General features: G+C 42.0%; 1 protein-coding gene and 1 pseudogene across 1 annotated transcript in view; one reads left to right on the top strand and one right to left on the bottom strand.

Annotated features, from left to right (window-relative positions):
* The first annotated feature begins 3452 nt into the window (after positions 1-3452).
* Positions 3453-23167, top strand: part of PDGFRL (platelet derived growth factor receptor like) — a 65136-nt gene continuing 45421 nt past the window's right edge. Inside the window, exons 1-2 of the mRNA XM_072776172.1 lie at positions 3453-3643; positions 19518-19815. Coding sequence (XP_072632273.1) covers positions 3589-3643; positions 19518-19815 — 353 coding nt within the window. The 5' untranslated portion in view covers positions 3453-3588. The remainder of the gene's footprint in view (positions 3644-19517; positions 19816-23167) is intronic.
* On the bottom strand, positions 12997-13627 carry LOC140605355 (cell division control protein 42 homolog pseudogene; annotated as a pseudogene).

Here is a 23167-nt window from a genome sequence, read left to right as displayed (position 1 = left end):
GACATGAAAGGGTGTTTTTACTTTTATCATGTTCTGTCATATATAATTCCGTGGAGGTTTAAAATATTTTTAAGTGGGTTAATTGAGTAATTTGGGGGAGGAGAGGTTCTTTAAATAAAAGAAAACATATGTGGAGCAACTGAGTGCAGCTCTTCATTAACGCCAATTCTCTTCCTATGTGGTGCCATCTGGTCTCTCTTCTTTGTCAACACCACGTAGGGGCTGATGGGAAGAGCTCCTGAGTGATTCTGGACTCTCCTCATGTCTGAATGAAGATTGATGCTCAACCTTCATTTCAGTCTGCATGAGGTTTTTTTTTTAAACAATTCATTATAATTTTAGCTTTGTTCTTCAATGGCTGCTTTTATGGCAGCCATCTACTCTGCGGGCTCCTACAAAAGGAGGAGCAGAGTGTGTGTCTGCTGTCCCCGTGGAATGGTGTGCAATTCCACTCATCTGGTTCCCTTGCCATCTTGTACAACATTGAGGCAAGTCACAACTCATTTGCCTCTAGTCTCAGGAGCTTAAGAGGGACAATTTCATGGCATCTCCAGTTTATAGGTCAGGCAGGCCCTGTTTGACAGCTTTTATCCGTCGTGATTTCAGCCCTTCATTTTAACCAGTAGAGCGAGGGGTTAGATCTGCAGATTTGGAAGTCAGGCAAAACCTGTGTTATGATTCAGCTATAAGTTTACCTTTGGGCACTCTCATCTATAACATGGGGACAATACTAACGATACAGCCTACCTTATAGGCTTGTTGATTGGATGAACAAGAAATGGATGCTAAGGGTGCATCACATTGCCTGGAACACACTAAGTTCCTAACAAATAATTCTTTCTTTCCAGAAACCGGTGGTGGAATACAAAATTTAGTAAGATGCACTTCCCTGCCTTCGCACTCATAGAATAGTGTAGGAGAAAGGAGCATAACAGATTCACAGCTAAATTCTGCCTTTTGTTCTAAGTGCTGTGATAGAAAATTTCATTATCTGAGAAGTGCTAAGCCCAGCTGGGAGGAGGCAAGGTCTGAGCCAAGTCTTGGAGGGCAAGCGAGGCCAGGATTTAGGGTGTGGTGAGAGGGCAGGCAGGTGGTATAACAGGGGAGGGGGTTATGGGGTGCAGTTGAACCCACAGGATGACTAGGGGGTGGGCGAGGGCAGTGTGCTGTTGCTATGGAGGGCATGACAGAGTGGCACCTGGTGACTGTGTGGAATTGGGGAGAGGAGGTGTGGGTGGAACCCAAGCTCCAACATAGAGTAAGAGGTGAGGTTGTCAACTTCATGGAGTCAGAATGAAAAGGGATCTCAGTGGGGGCAGACCAGGCAGATTTAGCACAACTGTGTGTGCTCCATGACTGAGAAGCACCCCATTACGGTGGTTCAAGTGTTTGTCTTCAGGCTAGTAAACACTCCATGAAAGAGCAAGGATGGCTCCATCTTCATAAGAAACACCTGGTAAACACATGTTGCACTAATCCTCTCCTTTACCAAGGAGAGAGCCCAAATCCTGAAAGGTTGAGGGAATTGAGGGCTTGTGGTGGTACCAGGACCTGAACCTTGGTCTCCCATGTTCCCAGGCAACAGTTCTCTCCACTACACCAGAGCTGGGGACGGGAAGCCTTGGTTCCTCTGGCGTGAAGTGGCTGATAAGTACTGGTTTGTGTTCAGCTTGTTTTATTCAGTGTTGAGGGAGAAGCTCCTTTCCTGTCATTTTGAATTAAGCTCACTTTAAGAGTAATGTTTGAATGAAGGGGCTAGGAGTCCAGACCCTGCTCCTCACCTGGGGGAATGTATCTGCATGCCTGTACCTGCAAGCTGCTTTGGCCATGAGTCTGCAAGCTCAGAAACCTATGACCCTCTCTGCCAAGACCCACATGAAGGCCTAACTCCTCCACCGCACCACAGCCCCCAGACATTGCCCCAGTCTCCTTCCCACACTCCTCCCACAGTGAAGCTACCCTTCCAGCCTGGCCAGCCTGTGCCACCCGGCCAAGTCGTGCTTTGTGCCTCAGCCCATGCTCTCCTGACTACTGGCCAAGCAATTGGTAAGGACGCACTCCTGACCCCTCCAATCCCTCCTTTACTTTCCAGAGTCAAGCCCTAGCCTGCGACTTCCTCCAACTTCACTTTCTTTTCTTTCTTTTCTTTCTTTTCACTGATTTCTTACCTCTGTGAACTTCACTACTAATAGCCTACATCACACCATTTAGCTTTTAATTATATTTTGGTTTGCAAAACTATCTCCTTTTCCTTATTTTTAAAGATTTTATTTACTCATGAGAGACAGAGAGAGAGAGAGAGAGGCAGAGACACATGCAGAGGGAGAAGCAGGTTCCATGCAGGGAGGCTGACATGGGACTCGATTCCGGGTCTCCAGGATCACACCCTGGGCTGAAAGTGGCGCTAAACTGCTGAGCCACCAGGGCTGCCCTCTCCTTTTCCTTTTAATCACCACCTCCTCATGGTTCTATCGAATACAGAAGGGTCCATGCAGCACCATTTAACCTGTCTGGGTTTCCTAACCTGCAGGAGCTGGGCAAGTTTGCTAGAACTGAGGACCCTCCTGAGAGAACACAGATAGTACCTTGAAAAGAAACCCAGAGTGCTGATTTGGACTCAGAAGGAGGAAAGATGTGTTTGTACATGTTGGGGACCGGGGGGCCCTGATGGTGTTACTTGGAACTGCTTTCTGGCACAGTCCCTCCTCACACCTGAGTGTCACACAGGGCAGTGGGATTTCTTTCTTCCTTTCTTTTCTTTCTTTCTTTTCTTTCTTTTCATTCTTTTCTTTCTTTCTTTTCTTTCCTTTCTTTTTTAGGGGGGACTTCTGAATAAAAAGGACCAAGTCATTTCTCCAAACATGTGTGTGCTGGGGTCCTGAGGAAGCAGCTGGCCTGCGTGGGTCCCTCTGCTGGAAGGCCAGCCTCCCCCTCTGGGAGCCCCAGAGTTCTAGCATCCCCGTGGCCGTGGCCGGGGAGATGCCGGGGTCCAGCAGGAACAGAGCCGGGTGCAGAGCCCATCTCTGGCCACACACACAGGAACAGTAAGAAACAGCTGAGGGCCACGGCCTTGCTAGTGAGCGCGAAAAAATCGAAATATTTCGAGGGCGCTTTCCACAGAGCATTACGGCTCTGCCCGAGCGACAGGGGGGAAGAGCGCTGGTGATAGTAGGACAATTACGGCTACATACGACCCCATCGGGACCTGCAGGGCTTACACTGAGCCTCGCCAACGTTTTGAACTCGGTAAAACCCTCAGGGGGAGAAATTCAAGGGGGGACGGGCCGTCCCCGCGGTCCTGTTCTCTGCGCACCAAAGCGCCTCTCCCCGCTGGCCCGCCAGGGGGCAGGAGAGGTCACGGTACAGGTTTTTTTTTTTTTTTTTTTTTTTTTTTTTTTTTTTTTTAAAGAAAGAAGAGGAAGACCAGAAAAACTAAAGTTTTCCCCCAAACTGGTTTCCACTTCATGAAACCGAATCCTCCGGCTGCGGCGCCCGCCCCGCCCCGCCCCGCCCCTCGCCCGCCGCCCCCGCCCCCCCTGCGCCCCTGCCCGGGCCCTGCGCCTCTGCCCGCGCGCTGCGGCCCCCAAGATGAACGTGTGGCTGCTGCTCGGTCTTCTGCTCGTGCACGAAGCGCTGGAGGATGGTGAGCGACCCCGGGGGGGCGGGGGGGGGCTACCCAGCTTGTGCCCGCACTGAGCCCGGCTCCCCAACCAGGATGCTCCCGCGGCCAAGTCCTCCAGCCAGCTCTTCCCGGAACTTTTGACCCTGCCCTGTGCACCTGCCTCTTCCTAACCTCCCTCTCTCCACCTCCCCGGGGCTCCCCTGGGCGGCGACCCCGACCCCGACCCTGGGGGTCCCCACTAGGGCCGCCCCCGCGCTCCCGGAAAGCCCTTGGCGGGCCGAGCGAGCATCCCCCGCAGCGCCTGGGCCTGCCCCGAGTGTCAACGTGTCCTGGGAGGCGGCGGCGGGAGCGGGGCTCGCCTCCACCCTGCGCGGGTGGCCTCCCCGGGGCTCCTTCCGAGGGCGGGTGCCACCCAAGCAAGCCGTCGCCGATGCTTTGGCAAGATTTGAAGCCTCCTCCTCCTCCTCCCTCCTCCTCCCAGCTGCAGTCTTTGATTTGTTTCCTATACCACCTTGGGCTTCAATCCTGCAAGATCTACCTAAATCTCGGACCAGATATTCTATGTATTAAACCCCAAAATGAATCAAAACCCTGCAACTGTTAACCCCTCTTAACTGATTGGGGAAAGATGAAGAAAATAATGCATTTTTGTGCAGCATATGGGCGCCCTTGTGCCTCTTTACTTTTTTGAATGTGTGCTTGTCCTGGGTCCATCCTGTTGTTTAGACTCACAACCGCAGGCTCAGGCTTTGGGTGTGTGTATGTGTGTGTGTTGTTCTTGTATCTATATTTTTATATATGACTTTAGCATTTGTTTGGTTCCCCCTCTTTTTATCCAAACAATGTTATTTATTTGTACAGTACATTTGGCGCCTGGGTACATCTTGGTATTCTGGAACCTCCCTCGGAATTCCTCAGCTACAGCCACGATTTTTGCTTAGTTTTGCTTGAAAGCCGCTTCTGCTGTTATGCAATCTCACTCTGGAACCACCTCAACCTGGCTCACATTTTATCCACTATTCCATCCTGAGCAGTTCCTGTATTTCCCGTGAAACTGGAAGCATTCGCACCCCCCCCCCCAAAACCACATTCTAGTTAGCAAAGTCCAAAATGGTCATGGAGTTTGAAGCTGAGGTGAGGACACTCCAGCCTGGAGACTTGCTGAATCAAGTGTAGGCAGTCCTTCTGCACCAGGAGCAACAGGCACCCTTTCTCCAGAGAGGAGTTGGCATGAGGTCACATTATAAAATGCTCTGTTAAAAGGCTCCTGGCAGGTCCTGGTATATGACTGCTCAAATGAGAGAAATGCAGATTCTGGTATCTTTTTTTTTTCTTTCTTTCTTTCTTTTTTTTTTTTACTAAGGCAGGAGATAGCCAGACAAAATAACTTCAAATAGCTCACTCACTTGGCTGTACAGTTCACCCAAGATACCTCCCTCCAAGCATCAGGAGGCAGGTTCACCCACTGCCTCCCGGATCTTTCCTAGCCAATATGTGTCCAGACCCTGAGGATGATTACAAACATCTGCTTAAATCAATTAGCATCCATTTAAGTCAAATGTAATTTATACCAGCAATAAACCTTTGAGACAATCAGAGAAAACTGAGCACAAACGATATCTTATGAGAAATAATTGATACATTTTAGGTGTGATAATAATACCGTGGCTTTGTTTTCAGAAGTATAGGTATACTAGTTATCAAGAAAATATTGAATATATAATTAGAAAAGTATATCTGCTTCATTAAATTACATAACGGTTTTCCTAAACCCATTAAGAATGTTTGTTTTTGTTTTGTTTCTATTTTGAGTTAACATGCTGCTGGCTGGGCCAGGAACAGGCCAACGAGAGAGGCATATACAGAAGCCCTTCCAGCACCAATCTCCGATGGGCAGGCTGGAATATGCTACACCCTGTCCACCCCAAAACACACACTGCATGCATAAGGCCCATGACTCAGCTCATCCTTTTGTTGAGGTTTTTGTTTTTCTGATCATTTCTAGAAAAAAATCTTCTAATAGTAAAAGACTTCCCTGCAAGCACATATTGGTTCTATATCTCTTCTAAGTCAGTGAGGTTTGCCTTGCCTAAACCTAAAATGCTTTATTTACATTTTTAGAACTAGTGTTATTTCTTCTCGTGAAGAGCAGGAGGCAGGAGGGCACGTACTACTCAGGTGGCGTGAAAGTGAGGCATGAAAACAGTTAATAAACAGCCCAAGATCCCACTTAGAGGCAGGCATGACTTATAGCACAGGATTGTCAGCATTTGTATAGGAATAGGTACCACTGTGTTCTTCATGGGGTGCTGCTATTTTTACATAAAAATGTAGAAAACCACAAGCATTTACCAATTTTTCATTATTTACTTAAATAGTTTTAATATATAATATTTATTTACTAAATACATTAAAATGGATTTGTTACTGTTTTGCTGAATTTATCCCAGACCTTTGGTCAAGCTAATGTGATCTTCAGTCTAACGTGGGCTTATTTGGTATCCTGGGAAAGGTTCTCTCTCTGGGAGGACTGCAGAGATTTGTTGTGATGTGAGGGCAAAGCAGTCAGATGTCTAAGGGGTAGAGAAGGAAACACGGCCAGTGATTTTTCAACCAGGACTCTGCAGCATTTTTGTGTCTCAATGTATTCCTTGGAAAAGGAGTGTAAAAATTAGTCCAGAAATCCTTATAACGAAAAAAGAATTGTGAAAATTCTCATCATTTATGGGTGCAAATAATGTTTCTAAGCATGTGGGATCTTGGCTCCTATGTTTGAGATACAAAATAATTTTTGATCTTAAGAGCCAAAAATGAGAAAAATTTGAGGGTAACACAGAGAGACAGGGCAGCGTGCCGGCCAGAGGACTGAGTCCCGAGGATTAATGGACTTCCCTGGACAGGGTTGAAAAGCCCTGACTTTGTGATGCCCGTAATCTAGTGGAGAGGACAGACAGTAGACAAGATGAAATATCAAGAAGTGCTAAGAGGCATGAAGAATCAATAGCCAGGATGTATTAGTTTCCTATGGCCACTGATACAAAGTACCACAAACCAGGTGGCTTAGGACAACGGACATTCACTCTTGCCCAGCTTAGAGATCAGAAATCAGAAATCTATGTGTCAGCAGGATGATGCTGCCTCTGCAACACTGGTGGCTTCTTGCCTCTTCCTGGCTTTTGCTGGTGGCTTATCTGTCCTTGGTGCTCCTGGGCTTCCAGCTATACCACCCCAATGGTCACTTCTGTTGCCACATGGTGGTCTGTCTTCCCCCATTTGTCTTTGCCTTCACATGGCATTTTCTTCTCTCTCTCTCTCTCTGTCTCTCTCTCTCTCTCTCTCTCAAGATTTATTTATTTGAGAGCAAGTAAGCAGGGGGAAGGGGCAGAGGGAGATAATCTTGAAGCAACATCCCCTTACCTCCCCACAACCCCACTGAGCACGGACCCCTACCTGCGGCTTGATCTCACAATCCTGAGATCATGACCTGAGCCATATCAAGAGTCAGATGCTTAACCCACTGAGCCACCCGGGCACCCCATGTGTCTTTTTTTATAAGGACAGCAGCACATTGGATGGGAGCCTACCTGGTGACTTCATCTTAACTTGGATACAACTGCCGAGATCTATTTCCAAAAAGGTCACACTCAGCTGTACCAGGGGGGTAGGACTTGTGCCCTTTTGGTGGGCACAATTCAATGTGTAACACGGGGTACGAGGATGGAAGGAGCACAGAGGGGAGTGAGAACTTGATTTGGACAGCAGAGTCAGATGCCTGCCTGGAGAGAGCGAGCATGTACACAGCAGGTGTCACGAAGAGCCAAGGGCACAGGCTGGGGGTGGATGGGAGGTGGGAGGGGCAGCGGCTTCCAGGCAGTCCCGGGCTCAGGGCTGCCAAAGGACCCTTAGGTGGGAGACAGGAAATGGCAAAGCCTAGTAGGCACAGGAAGACTTAGGGCTTTATTCTACACTGCAGGGTCTTGAGCAGAGGAGTGCCCATGATGCGATTGATGTTTTCAAAGGTAGGAGCTCTAGGGAGGAAGTTGGGAGCTTACCCAGGGAATAATTTTAATAGTTTCTGTGCAAAATGGCTTGGTGAGCGCAGCCGCAGTGGATGTAGGCCGTACTTCCTCCAGACAAGGTTCTGGTTCTATTAAGCCAAAAGGATTTGCTGCTGGATTGGATGTGGCCTAGGAGAGAAAGGAAAGAACGATGTGGGACTCTGAGGTTTTTATCCTGAGCAGCTGGGTGAATAGAGTTGTCATCTATGGGTAAAGAGACGCTGGGGAAGGAGCCAGCCTGAAGGGGCATCCAGAGGTCAGTTTGGACACGTTCAATTTGAGATGCCTACTAGCTTTCCAAGTGGCAGTGCTGAGTAAGTGGCAGACTGTTCAGATCTGGGGTTTAGAGGCAAAGTCAGGACAGGACAAGGCAGCGGCTCTCAGCATATAAATACTGCTCTTACAGGGGGGCTGTGTGAGGCCACTTAAGAGAATGAGTGTCATAAATGATTGAGGTGAGTTGCAAGGATTAAGCCCTTGGGACTCAGGTCAGGCAGGAAAGGAAGATGAGGAAAGGATGCTGAACAGAATTGTCAGCAATGGAGGTAAAAATAAAACAAGCCCCAAGAGAGAGCTCTGTGTATTAGGAGGCAGGAAAATAGAGTGCTTCAAGAAGACAGTGATCATTTCATAACACATACAAATAGCAAATCATTATGTTGAACACCTGAAACTAATATATCAATTATTTTTTTAAAAAAGAGCACAATCTACTCTGTTCTAATGGATATAATAATGTTTCAAAGTAAAGTTTTTGTTATTGAAATATTAACATACAGTATTACAGTATTACATTGATTTCATGGGTACAACATAGTGATCCAACATTTATATCCTTTATGAAATGCTCACCACCATGACTATAGTTACCGCACAAAGTCATTACAATATTATTGACTATATTCCCTAGGCTGTACTTTATATCCCCGGGACTTACTTATTTTATAACTAGAAGCTTGTACCTCATATTCTTCTTCACCTATTTCACCTGTTCCCTGCCCCCACCCGCCCACCCCGGTGTTAGTAACCTGTAGATTATTTCTTGTATCTATGAGTCTGCTTATGTTTTGTTTTAGTTGTTCATTTGTTTTTTAGATTCCACATATAAGTGAAATCTTACAGAATTTTTCTGTCTGATATATTTTGCTTAGTATAATACCCCCTAGGTCCATCCATGTTGTCACAAATGGCAAAATTTCATTTTTTTGTGGCTGAGTACTATTCCGTTGTGTATGTATAACACAGCTTTATCCACTCATCTATCAGAGGACACTTTGGTTTTGCTTCCATATCTTGAGGCTGTTATAAATAATGCTTCAATGGATGTAGAAGTGTATATATATTTTAGGATTTAGTGTTTTAATTTTCTTCAGATAAATGCTCAGAAGTGGAATTGTAGCATCATATAGTATTTCTATTTTTAATATTTTGAGGAACTCACATATTGTTTTCAATAGTGGCTGCACCAATTTACATTTCTACCAGTGGTGCAGGAGGGTTCATTTTCCTCCACATTGTCGCCAATGCTTGTTGTTTCTTATATTGTTGATTTTAGCCATTCTGACAGGTGTGAGGTGATAGCTCACTGTGGTTGTGATTGGTATTTACCTGATGGTTAGTGATGCTGAACAGCTTTTCATGTGTTTGTTGGCCATCTGTATGTCATCTTTGGAAAAATGTCTATTCAGGTTCGGTGCCCATTTTCTAATCAGACTGGTTTTGTGGTGTTGAGTTGCACAACATCTTTATATATTTTGAATATTAATCCTTTTTTTAAATTTTTATTTATTTATTTGTTCGTTTGAGACGGGGTGGGGGGGCACAGGCAGAGGGAGAAGCAGGCTCCATGCAGGGATCCTGATGTGGGACTCAATCCTGTGTCTCCAGGATCACACTCTGGGCTGAAGGCTGCACTAAACCGCTGAGCCACTGGGGCTGCCCTTAATCCTTTTTTAGATACATCATTTGCAAATATCTTCTCCTATTCAGCAGATTGTCTTTGGTTTCCTTCGCTGTGCAAACCTTTTCAGTTTGATGTAGTCTCAATTGTTTGTTTTTTCATTTGTTGCCTTTGCCTATAGAGAGATCAAAAAAATATATTGGTAAGACTAATGTTTAATAAGTTACTGCCTATGTTTTCTTGTATGGTTTCAGGTCTTACATTTAGGTATTTCATCCATTCTGATTTTACATAATGATTTGTATATTGATTTTTGTAAATGGTGTAAGAAAGTGACCCAGTTTTATTCTTTTGCATGTAGCTCTCCAGTTTTCCCAACACTATTGTAGAGACTGTTTTTTCCCCCTTATATATTCTTACTCCCTTGTCATAGATTAATTGACCATAGAAGGGTTTACTGCTGGATTCTTTATTATGTTCCATGGAGCTGTATGTCTGTTTTTGCACCAGTACCACACTGTTTTGATTATTGTAGCTTTGTTGTGTACTTGTAATCTGGGAGCATGATACCTGAAGCTTTGTTCTTCTTTCTCAAGATTGCTTTAACGAGGTCTCTTGTGGTTCCATACAAATTTTAGAATTATTTGTTCTAGTTCTGTGAAAAATGCCATTGATATTTTGATAGGGATAGTATTGAATCTGTAAATTGCTTTGGGTAATATAGACATTTTAGTAATATAAACTCTTATAATCCATGAGCATTTCTTATAATCCATGATCCATTTCTTTATGTCATCTTCATTTTCTTTCATCAGTGTCAGTTTTCAGAATAGATCTTTCACCTTCTTGGTTAAATTTATTCTTAAATATTTTATTCTTGGTGAGGCAAATATAAATGAGATTGTTTTCTTAATTTACTTTCAGCTAGTTTATTATTAGTGTTACAGAAACACAACAAATGTCTGTATGTTAATATTGTATCCTGCAAACAAGTAAATAATCTCTTTTGTCTGAAATAAGTATTGTTACCCCAGGTCTTTTTTTTAAATCTCCATTTGCATGGATACTCTTTTTCTACCCTTTCACTTTTGGTCTATATGTGTGTCTTTAGTGCTGAACTGAGTCTCTTATAGTAAGCACAGAGGTGGGTCTTGTTGTTTATATGTTCACTCACCCTATGTCTTTTGATTGGAGCATTTATCAACATTTAAAGTAATTACTGACAGATATATACTTATTCATTGTTTTCTGGTTGCTTTTATAGTTCCTTCATCTCTTGCTCTCTTTTGTGATTCGATGACCTTCTTTAGTGCTATGTTTAGAAATCTTTGTTTTCGTTTTTTTTTTTTGTAAAACTATTATAGGTTTTTGGTTTCTGGTTACTATGAGGTTAATATAAAACATGCTATGTAGATAGCAATCTATTTTAAGTTAATGATTGCTTAAGTCTGAACACATTCTATAAGCACTACACTACATTTTTACCTTCTCCATGTTTTATGTATGTGACATCATATTACATTATTTTTTGTGTGTATCCATTAAATAATTATTGTAGATATAGTTGATTTTACTACTTTTGTCGTTTAACCTTCCCACTAGCTTCATAGGTGTTTTTGATCTACTCCCTTTACATTTGCTTTTATTGGTGAGAGTTTTTTCTTTCACGATTTTCTTCTTCCACTTATGGCTTTTTCATTTCCTCTTAAAGTCCTTTTAATGTTTCCTGTAAGGCCAATTTAGAGGTAATGAACTCTTTTAACTTTTGTTTGGGAAACTTTCTCTCTTTTTCAGTTTTGAATGATAATCTTGTGGGGTAGAGTATTCTTGATTGCAGTTTTTTCAGTCCGCATTTGGAAATATATTGTACCACTCCCTTCTGGCCTGTGGGGTTTCTGCTCAAAAACCATCTAATAGTCTTTTGGGTGTTCCCTTGTACACAACTAGTTGCTTTTCTCTTGCTGCTTTCAAGTTTCTCTCTTTATCTTTAATTTTTGACATTCAATTACAATTGAATTGAATGTCTTGGTATGGACATCTTTGTGTTTTCTGTTTTTGAAGGGTTTTTTTGTTTAATACATCTGAAAAGAATGCATATACAAAGAATTAAGACATGAGAAAGTATTGGTTCAACACTAATGAATCTACAAGAAATAGGATTTGGGGAAGGGGAAGAAGATTACCTAAATATTTTTTAAAATTGGAAACTGTGACAAAAATAAGTGAATAAAATCCCTATTAACGCTTATGAAGAGTCTTCATAAGACTCCATAATTTTTTTATTAAACTAGAGAGCCTTAACTAGCTACTCTAGGGTTCCTAATATGCAAAACAGAAAAAAGGGGATTCCCCTAACTGGTCCCCATGCTGTTAAATGTTCTCCTCACCCCTACTCCCCAGCTTATTCATGAAACAGGTCTCCATCCTCCCAACTTAAAAGAGGATGTGTACCATCCCCTAGACATCTGTCTCCTAGCGCCACCTCTCACATTTCTTCGATTTACCAGGTCTTCAGTTGTATTCTAGGAACACCATATCATACACTATTAAGCTGGATATCTATGCTAAGCATATAAGACAATGACAGGGAAAAAATGTTTTTTAATTACATACTCAATCCATTTGATGTATTTCAAAAGATGCAATACTTTTCTTCATTTATCAATGAAAGAAGTTAGAAATTAACTTCAAAAAAAAAATTCAGCAAATGGCAAACAAATTTCCTTGAAAATCACAGTCACATATATAGTGCATCCTAGAAAAGAGAAGGGGCAAGACAGGTTCCACCCACTTTCATGAGTTTCATCAAATACTGGACCTACCCAAGGGTGGAGAGAAAAGGCAACTTTCAAAAAGGAATATGTTATTAAATGAGGCATTTACTACTCCTTCCTAAGAGCACTAGGTGGGGAACAAGTTTTCTAAACTAGATCTAGGAAGTGGAATGTGGAATCAATCCATTCTCCTCCCCTTATGGGCTGTCCAATGGTTAATTAATTTAAAAAACATGACTAAATAAAAACAAACCCCCCCACACACACTCCCTGCACCACCAACCCACCCCTGCAAAAAAAAAAAAAAGGGAAAAAAAAACCCTAAATGTCCCAGATCATTCTCCAGAGTGAATGGAGCCCAGCAGCAGCTTCAACAACCCAAATTAGTCTGTTACAGAATCATCACAAGCATGCCTTGCTTTTAAACAACAAAAAAAATTTTTTTGAAACAACAGAATAACTAGTAGTAATCACTTTTCTGACAATACACAATTACTCAAATTAACTAGTACTGAGAGGGGGAAGGGGACCATACCTATGGGCCTTGTCTCACATGAATGTGGGTGGGTAGGTGCAGGGCATTTGTCATTATTGCAAAAACAAATTTTAATCTTTAATCTTTAGTTTGATTTAACACTGCTTTTAGTACAATGCTGACACCAGCTGTGTGGAAAGGGCTCTGGAGAGATGTTCATAGTAGCACACACCTGTGGCTTTCTTTGGCTCTAGAGGCTCCAGGGCAGCCAATATTGCTTCATCAAATACATTCTTTAGGCCTTTTGGTACTAGTGCAGAACACTCCACATACTTGATCGCCTTCAGGTCACAGGCCAGCTTTTCAGCAGTCTCTGGAGTGATAGGCTTCTGCTTGTTCTTGGCAAGTTTCTCAGTAGTAGAGGGGTCACCTCGGAGATCAATTTGGGTCCCAACAAGCAAGAAAGGAGTCTTTGGACAGTGGTGAGTTATCTCAGGCACCCACTTTTCCCTCACATTTTCAAATGAGGATGGAGAGACCACTGAAAAACAGACTAGAAATACATCTCTTTGTGGATAACTCAGCAGTCATAATCTATCATAATCCTCTTGCCTGCAGTATCAAAAAGTCCAAGGGCATATGGCTCTCCACCAATCATAACCATGACTACATAGTTGTCAAAAATAGTTGGTACATACTCTGAGGGAAATTTGTTTGTCATGTCAGGAGACATGTTTTACCAATGGCACCATCACCCACAACAATGTACTTAATTGTCTCCATTGCTGAAACAATTTTGTATCCACTTTAAATATCTCAAATTCGATGATGACCTCAGCTTCTCCCGGTAAGGACATCTTTGGGTTCATCTTATTTGGGGCTTTCTGTGCTTCTTGAATTTGAATGCCTGTTTCCATCCCAAGGTTAGGAATGTTTTTGGCCATTATATATATATTTTAAAGATTTTATTTATTTATTCATGAGACACACACACACACACAGGCAGAGACACAGGCAGAGGGAGAAGTAGGCCCCATGCAGGGAGCCTAATGTGGGCCCAATCCCGGGACTCCAGGATCAGGCCCTGGGCTAAAGGCAGGCACTAAGCCGCTGAGCCACCCAGGGATTCCATTGGCCATTATTTTCCAAATAAATTTTCTGTCCTTTTGTCTCTATTCCTTCTGGAAACTCTATAATGCAAATGTTAGTATGCTTAATCTTGTCCTAGAGGTTCCTTAAGCTATTCTCATTTTTTAAAATCTTGTGTTATTTCCAGTACCCTGTCTTCCATATCACTGATCCATTTTTCTGCATTTTCTTATCTGCTATTGATTCCCTTTAGTGTTTTTTTATTTCAGTTATACGCTTCATCTCTGATTGATTCTTTTTAATATTTTCTCTCTTTGTTGCAGTTCCCACTGTATTCATCCATTCTTTCCCTGAGTCCAGTGAGCATCTTTATGACCATGACTTTTACCTCTTTAGCAATAGATTGCTTATATATCCATTCTGTTTAATTCTCTATAAGGCTTTGTCTTATTCTTTGTTTGGAACATATTCCTCTGTCTCCTCCTTCTCTGACTCTCTGTGTTTCTATGTTTTAGGTAGATTAGTATATCTTCCAGTCTTGAAGAACATAGTGTCATGTAAATGGCATTCTGTGGGGCCTGGAAGTGCAGTCCTTCTGGGTTGCCAGAATCAGACATTCCAGGGTCACCTTGTGAGGGCTGCATATGCCTTCCTGCTGTGGCTGGGCCACAGCTGCTGTGGGCACACTCTTGGGTGAGACTGGTCATGGGGAGCCACTTTGGGGTTGCACTGGCCCCGGAAGAGGCCAGCGACCTAGTGCAAGTTGGGCAGGAGCTATCAAAGTAATATCTTTATCCTGTAATAGAAGTATTTATTCTTAGAAATACTTTAAGTAAATGATACTTTAAGAAATGGCAGGAGGGTATTTTGGAGTAGAGTTCTCAAAGGGAGTAAGGAAAGGAAAGCCTCTCATTTTTACATTTTCATTTCCCAGTTTGTCATTTCTTTCCCACCTTCTCAGAGTTGTTCTTGTATTTTTGTGAGGTATTTCATGAAGAAACAAAAAATTGGAGTAGGGCATGTTCATCAGTTTATATAACTTGCTGGGGAACCCTGAGCTATTCAATAAATTTATAGTGTGGTTATTTTCATGCTACCCTCACATTAGATCAGATCTTCACCCTTAACCGTCCATGAGGAAAAAAAGGCAAACAGCTACAGATCTTTGTATTAATGATTGTATTCGTATCGAGTCCTCATCTGAGCAGCTGTTAGTGATTCTGCTAGTGAATTTGGCTTTTTTTCTTTCTTAACTCATGCAACGTAATTCTCATCTACAGAATTAGGATAATGGTCAGGTCACCTTTGTTAAAGGTTTGATTGGAATCCTCAGTACTGAAGAATTACAATCTTTTGTCCTGCTTACTTCTCGTTTTATAACATTTATTCTTCTTTCTTTCTTTCTTTTCCTTTCCTTTTATTTTTTTGGCAGGCTTTTGACCAGTGTCTCTTCACTTAGGGATTCTAATGAATGCCTGGAAAAGCATAACCAGTCCTTCCAGGAAGGTTGTACTCTTCTCCCTGGCATCATGTTCTGTTTGATTTGGAACTTCTTGTCAAAGCCTGGGGCATATCACACAAAGAAACCACTTAGACAAGGGTACTACACATGAGGTTTGTGAAGAAAAAAAAGAAGCAAAGAAACTCTTACAATATGCTAATCTTTAAGTGAATCAAAAGACAATAGCATGAATTGGAGAAGACTCTAGACTTGGCATCCAAGGGTCTGTTTCTTCACTAGCTTCTTAGTAACCTGGGATGAGCTACTTGGCATCTGTGATCTCAATTATTTCCCGTAAATTAGGAAGAAGAATAACTGCTTTACTGCCATCACAAGTTTATCATGGAGATCACCATGAAACATTATCATGAGACAATCACAAAACAGTAAGCAGCACTTAACTAGCACTTACTTAAATGGGTCTGACACTATTCTCAGCATTTTAAATGTATTAACTCATTTAATTCCCACAACAGTCAATGAGATGGTCATTATTACCATATAATTCTCAATTTACAGATGAGCAAACTGAGAGGATAGATAACTTCCCAATGTCACACAACTACTAAGTGGCAGCTAGGTCCTGAAGTCAATAATATTTAATGATTTGTGAATTTTGCCACCTATTTCTCTGTAAAATATACTATACTGCTATAGTCTCAAAAATGCAATGGTAATGGGCTTTCGTTTATCTATAATACAATTTTTTAGTCCTTCGGAAAATAATTTACATAGTTAGGTAGAAAAGTCATATTCCTTAAGAAGTTAGACATGGAATTTGGGAATCACTCAATTTCAGGTCTGTCTGGGTATCTGTGGGACCAGTAGGCTGGCTCTACTAATTTAGTGTCATTGTTAGCAAACCGTGGATCCATTCCATTTTCAGGCAGCTGGACAAACTATACAGGTAGACGTGTTGATAGGTCTATTTGGTGAACAAGTCAGATTACTTTGCAGGGATAATACCACATATTTGGATGCATAATATCCAAAATTAAGTAATCTAATGTTCCTGAGTAGCAGAGTCCCACAGGATCTGAGAGCTTAGAAGTCAGGTGAGTTGCACTGGTTGTCTAAATTCCGTAGGATTTACAGACAGTTGTGGTCATTTCTGATAGCTTGGATTCCTGTTACATGATAAAGAAAACACGTCAAATTAGACTTCAACCCAGAGGTCCATGAATCCCATAGGCACAGTGTGATCAAAATGCCTGTGGGGCACAGATGATGGACATTATAATGGTACACTTTAATTTTCTGCCTTGAGTAAAGTACTGTGACTTTGACTCTATTGCAAACTTAAGGCTTCTGTTCACAATAGATGTTGCTGGATTAGTGTATTCATGTTCATCTGACATGTTCCCAATGATTACAGTGCTTCTCCTTCTGGAAGGTTGGGGAAATATGTGCATGTGTGCCACTGCCCACCCTCCTCTGTCCTTAGAACTTCAAGGGTAAATAAGCCAAATGTGCAGGATCAGGAGAAATCTTGGCAAACAGCAGATTCAATGGCAGGCACTGGGGACTCACCTTGGAGACTGGTGCTCAAGAACACGATTCTGTTCCCTGGAAGAACTGAGAAAGTTCAGCAGGGCCCGTGACCCAGAGCAGCCAGAGTAGAGGAAGAATGGGAAATAATAAGGGACTCAGGCCTAGGAAAAGAAGGATCCCAACTGAACCTGAAGTGGTAGAAAAGAGCAGGGCTCAAGGAGCAAGGCATACAAGAAGGCAGCATGTTGAGGTGTTGATGTTGATTGATACTGGGTTCAGAGTGAGATTAGTTCCAGACTCTGGGCTCAGCTGAACTAAAAGTGGAATCTGAATGGCTCCTATTTCAAAGGACAAAGGGCAACATGCAAAAGAAGCCAAATTTATCAGTACACAGTTGAGTCCAGATCAAGTGAACTTTTAGTATATAAGAGTATGTATGGTTCCATGAAATGCTCCCAAACTGCACACACCTGTAACTAGCCCAGATCAAGAGAGTGTTCCTGGAATCTCTCCCCATATCCCCTCCTGGTCATCTCACCCATCCAAGGAAAATTACTACCTGACTTCTAACCTCAGGATTCACATATGAAATTTCTAGAAATTGAGTTTCTGATATTTAACAATCAGGAAATCTACATTTCTACCATCCTTTGAGGCATCAGGTCCAGCAACAGCAGGTCATGGCCTTATCAGGCCCACTTGGTTTACTTTGGCCACCTACCTGGTCCACTGGTATAAGAGTTTGCAACACTTACTTTTTTCCATTTTTTTATCCTAATTTCAGTATCTTTGTACTTTTAACCATGCTAAATCTGAAGTATACCACTTATTAGATAAATACATACATCAAAAAGGAAAAGATTTTCTCCTGATTTGTCACTTCTCCCCATTTTATACAAATGCCCTGTAATTCCCTCAATTGGCCAAGATTTGTGTGGCTATCTATTCAAAATATATACAGGATATTTATCTACATATAGTGAAATAAGCACTTGGGAGAAGAGTCAGAAGACCTGAATTCTACTCTCACATTCTGCCACTAACCAACTGTGTGCAACTTACTTAACTTTTCAGTATCTTCTTAATTTTTTAAGTCTACAACATGAGAATTTTACCTAAATGGCCTCTCAGGACCCTATAAGTTTGGACATTTTGTAATTTTGTGGGTATATAATGAGGTTGCCCTTGAGTTCATGCAGACAGATGGGCAAACTGAAACTGCATGGTCTTCTTTTCATTGTTCTTGCTGGATGGACACAAGTCCATGGCTGTACAGGCATGTCGGACATTTCAGGTTTCTGGAGCCCAGAGGCATACTAAGGGAAGGGAAGTGGAAGCGATCTTCCCTGGGTGCAGGCAATAGGGTGAACTCTCTATAGAGAAAGGAAATACAGTAATAAAATGGACCCAAAGTAGGTCAGCTTTTTATCACCCTTTGCCAGCAATTATCAGCAATGTTGGTGATAAAATAATCCCCCAAATCCCCAAATATTTTGTGGGCTAAGTTCTAAACCATTGCTACAGTTACTGTTGAGCTTTTAATAACTTATGTGGAAGCCTTAAATGAGCACAGGTTTGGGACACCTGGGTGGCTCAGTCAGTTACGCCAACTCAGTTTTGGCTCACATCATGATCATGGTCTAGGGATGGAGCCCCCTGTTGGGTTCCTCATTCAGCAGGGAGTCTGCTTAAGATTCTGGGATCCCTGGGTGGCGCAGCGGTTTGGCGCCTGCCTTTGGCCCAGGGCGGGATCCTGGAGACCCGGGATCGAATCCCACATCGGGCTCCCGGTGCATGGAGCCTGCTTCTCCCTCTGCCTGTGTCTCTGCCTCATTCTCTCTCTCTCTCTCTGTGACTATCACAAATAAATAAAAATTAAAAATAAAAATAAAAATAAAAAATAAAAAAAATAAAAAATAAAAAAGATTCTCTCTCTCCTTCTGGCCCTCCCCTCACTCATGTGTGCGTGCACACTCTCTCTCTAAATTCTTTAAAAATTTTAAATTAAAAATTAAAACAATTATAAATGAGCACAAGTTTAGGTCCTATTCTTTCCTAAGCTTTGTATGCTGTGTGGATGTTGTCCACTCAGATACACCCAGACTCTGCTGTGCACACTCATTTGGGAGACAGTTCATAGTGGTTTGGCCTATTCTGAGTGTGCTTGTGCTGTAGTTTGTGTCTGCGCTCCCTGGAGGCTACCTATTTCTGCATTTAAACAGTAAATTCAGAATGAGCAATGATAGCCCTGACACTGCAAGGACAGGAAACAGCCTTGAGTAGCTTTGATGGTTCCATTCTCTGTGACCCCTTAGAGACTGTGAGACAGGGTGAATTACAGGAATAGTCTTGTTGTTTGGTAAGTGCAAGTTTTAGTTCATATGTGCAGTATTTTGCTAAATTTGAATAAAATCTTTGAAGCTGAAATGTATTCCCTCTCAGTGACTCATTGTTTTGCAACTAAAGAATGAATTGAGAAAATAAAGATTATTCCTGAAAATAATTTTCATGGATGAGAAGAGTATCAAAAAGTTACCTGCTTGAGATGTTGAATCCTCTGGTTCATTACTATTTGAGTGCATTGTTCTTTCCTAACATTTGTACTAGTTACTGGCCAGCATCCTCCCAAGAACAAGCATCCAAAGGAGCCGGGAGAGAATAGAATCAAGCCTACCAACAAAAAGGTGAAACCCAAAATTCCTAAAATAAAGGACAGGGATGCAGCTGATGCTCCACCAAAGACACAGTCAATAATGATACATATGATGGATAAAGGCCGCTTCCAGAAACCCGCTGCTACCTTGAGTCTGCCAGCAGGGCAAACTCTAGAGCTTCGATGTAAAGGGAACAAAATTGAATGGAGTTATCCTGCCTATCTTGACACCTTTAAGGACTCTCGCCTCAGGTGAGCATTTATTTATTTATTTTTACTTGTGTTGGTCAAGGGTTTAGTGTTAAATACTGCATTGTTTCTGCCATCTACCACTTCACCTTAATAGCTTATAAAAAATGAAAGCTCAAAGAGCAAAAGCCTTAGATTTTCTTTGACCACTTTAAAAAAAATTATTGCAAATACTCTCCACATGAGTTAAAAGGGTGAAATTTTATAGGAAGCCAAAAGACAAATAATTGAATATGATGTATAGATATTTAAGAATTCATACCGTTAAAAAAAATGAGCCCCATCACCGGTCTCTGTTATTTTTTATGTAATCATAATGAAAACTTGAAATGACCTACTTGGAGATGCCTATAAGCGAGTTGAGGAGAAGCCAATTTAAACTGATTTTGAACTTTTCAACTGCTTCTGGTTTGTGTTTAAGTTTCCTGAATATGTGAGGTTTATGTTCAGAGCTTCAGTTGGTGACAGGACCATATTTGAGTGTCTTCTGGAGGTTGCACGAAAAGTGGCCCAGGTGATGCTTAGGAAAAGTGTTAAAAAGCAAGAACATGGAGCATGCTTCAGTAGGTCCTAGGCGGGGCCCCGGGGCCTTAGGGCTGGGGGTCCAGTGCATCTTTGGGGGTCCCCCAAAATCCCTGAGCCTCCCTTTCCTCATGCACAGAATGAAGGGACTCAGACTGCATGATACCAGGATTCTTTCCAGCCTTTTCTTCATATGACTTAGGAAAAGGAAATGCAGGATATTGTCTATTTGGGATGACTTGACTGGAGTAAGAATGGGGATCTTGGGCATTAAAACTTCTCTGTATTGCTGACAGGTTCATTTTCCACACAAACTCCACCCTCGCACCTCTTCCCCTCCCTCCAGGACACCTGCACCCACTCAGCGGCTCAGATGCTAAACTGAGGAGTATCCCTATCTCCTCCATCTCCCCTCCCAATCCCACATCCTCTCAAACTGTAAACCCGTCTGACCACAGCCCCAGCCAGTGTTGTCCCTCACTCTGATCTTGAAATGCAGCAACGAACCACACCCCTGTCCTCCTGGGCTCCTTGACACTGCGGCTGGACAAAGGTCTTAAAAATGTGGATCTATCCATGCCCTTTCCCTGCTTAATGGGTGAGGCTCCACTGGGGATACAGTCCAGCATCTTCACCTGACCAATGAGACCCTCCCTTAACTCAGAATCTCTCTCGAGTTGCTTCTAATCTCTTGATTAGCATCTGATTTCACTGGCCTGGGCTCCCGGAAGATCATCAAATGTGCCTGGCCCCGTCTTCACGTGGCTAACTTCAGCCTGCCTGCCTGGCTTTCTCCTGGAGGCCGTGTCCCACTCCCGGGGGTGTGCTTTCCCATGGCCCTGGGTACCTTCTCTTTTAATCACTCTTCATACTTATGACTCCTTTTGTTAATCTGCATTTCTCACAGGGCTTACTGGAGTCCTTGGCATTTAGCTTTAGCTATTGAATGATTAGGTAGTCTTCTCCCCTTCTTACACACATACACCTCGGGGAATAAAGAAGTTAAAATATATACAAGTAATATCTCTTCATCTATCTTCCCTTTTGTATTAAGACTCTTTCACATTTTATTCTGAAGATACTCTTCTGGCTTCGGGGGATATAATAGTGTAGAGTTTTCCTTGAGGGATATTGGGTTGGAAGAAGAGTGGTATGTGTGGTGTGTGTATATTAAAGTATGTGCATACGTGCCCTGCTTGGGACAAATCTGGAAAGATTTACTACCGTATACCTTTTAAATGACTTAATTTTTCAAAGTGATATTTACACACTTAAAAAAAAACAATTAACTCTTTTAACTTATTATGAACAGTTAGTCTTTGATTTACACATAGTATTTTAAATCTACATGATTTGGCTCTTGAAAATATAGTATTTTCTAGAAGTATTTTCTTTTTTTTTTCTAGAAGTATTTTCAAAGTTGTATTAGTCATAGTATGTTTGAAAATATCTTAAGGACTCAAAGTAAAATGCACATGAATCTGAATTGAAGAGAAATATCTGAGAGCTAAAAAAAACCAACTTTGACTTTTTAACATTAAATTGTATTCATTCAAAATACAGTCAGGGCTTTATAAGAAAGTAAAGACAGATGTGAGCCCCCAAGGACTTTACCAAAAAATGTGAAAAATGTGAAAAACATCTAGTCATAACTTTATATCAAACAACAACAAAATCATGATTTATTTGACACCAGAGAATCCACAAATTAACTCTTGACATCTTTCCCAGAACATGGTACCCTTGGATAGAGAGGTATTCATCCTGTGTTTTCTTTCCCTGTGCAATGAGTTCTTACCAGTGTTCTGACAGCTTTGGGTTTGGAAGCTCCCCAGGTGTGCTTCCAACAAACCCAGGTCCCTTTAAGCAATTTTGGTAGATTTCTGAAACAAAGTTCACAACGCTGCCAGCTTTGTCCAAATTCAGAAGAGGGAACAGGTTATGGAACAGAGAGGTCAGACAGAGGCATAGTTAGATTCAAATCCTGCCTTTACCACCAACCAGCAAAGCGATCTTTGATCAGTAATTTGCCTAAAAACCCACTTTCCTCATCTGGAATATGGAGATTATATTATCTATTGTAAACACTGCCTGGCCAATGGCAAATGTTCTGCAAATTGCAACTAATTGTTACTAAGCAGTGTATATTTCTTAAGCACAACAATCAAGTGATCTTTTGGGACAGTCAATTCTGATCAAGACTCAAATGTCACACAGCCAATGTAACTTTTAATATAGAGGGTCCACAAAAGATTGTACACCTCTTTCCTTTTTCATTTAATTGATTAATTCTTTACAAACTGGAGCCTAAGTCCATCTTCCCCCATGAAAATGTAAACCTGTAACCATGTTTATTTGATTCATCATCAGATTCCTAGCACCTCCAACAGAGCCTGACATACACCTAAACTAAGGAAATAGATTTTGGTTTCTCCATGGGTTTAACGGTCATATCAGAAGCCAGTTCCTGGTCATGCATTTGTACACTCAACATTCAGAGATAAATACATGTGTGTACTATACATGTAGGGCAGAGGGTGACAACAAAATGTGAATATATTTTATATCTAGGGTGATATGCCACCTTGGATCCATCCACACTATCTCAGAGCCTGATGTTGCTTCCCATCATGGAGCCATTTTGTTAGCTGACTTACACACACACACACACACACACACACACCGCCCAGCAATTTCTCCCTCTTTATCCATCTAGTCCCCTTCTGTGCTCATTAGACTCCAGGGTCTGTTGTTTCTACCAACCTCTTGGTAAACCTAAGTAAATTATGTTGCCCTCTGTTTTTTGTTTATTCCTTCTTGGAAATTTCCAACC

Source organism: Canis lupus, chromosome 15 (genome assembly GCF_048164855.1).
Source record: "Canis lupus baileyi chromosome 15, mCanLup2.hap1, whole genome shotgun sequence".
NCBI lineage: Eukaryota > Metazoa > Chordata > Mammalia > Carnivora > Canidae > Canis > Canis lupus.
Note: the sequence above shows the minus strand (reverse complement) of the source record. Positions and strands in the feature narration are given on the sequence as shown.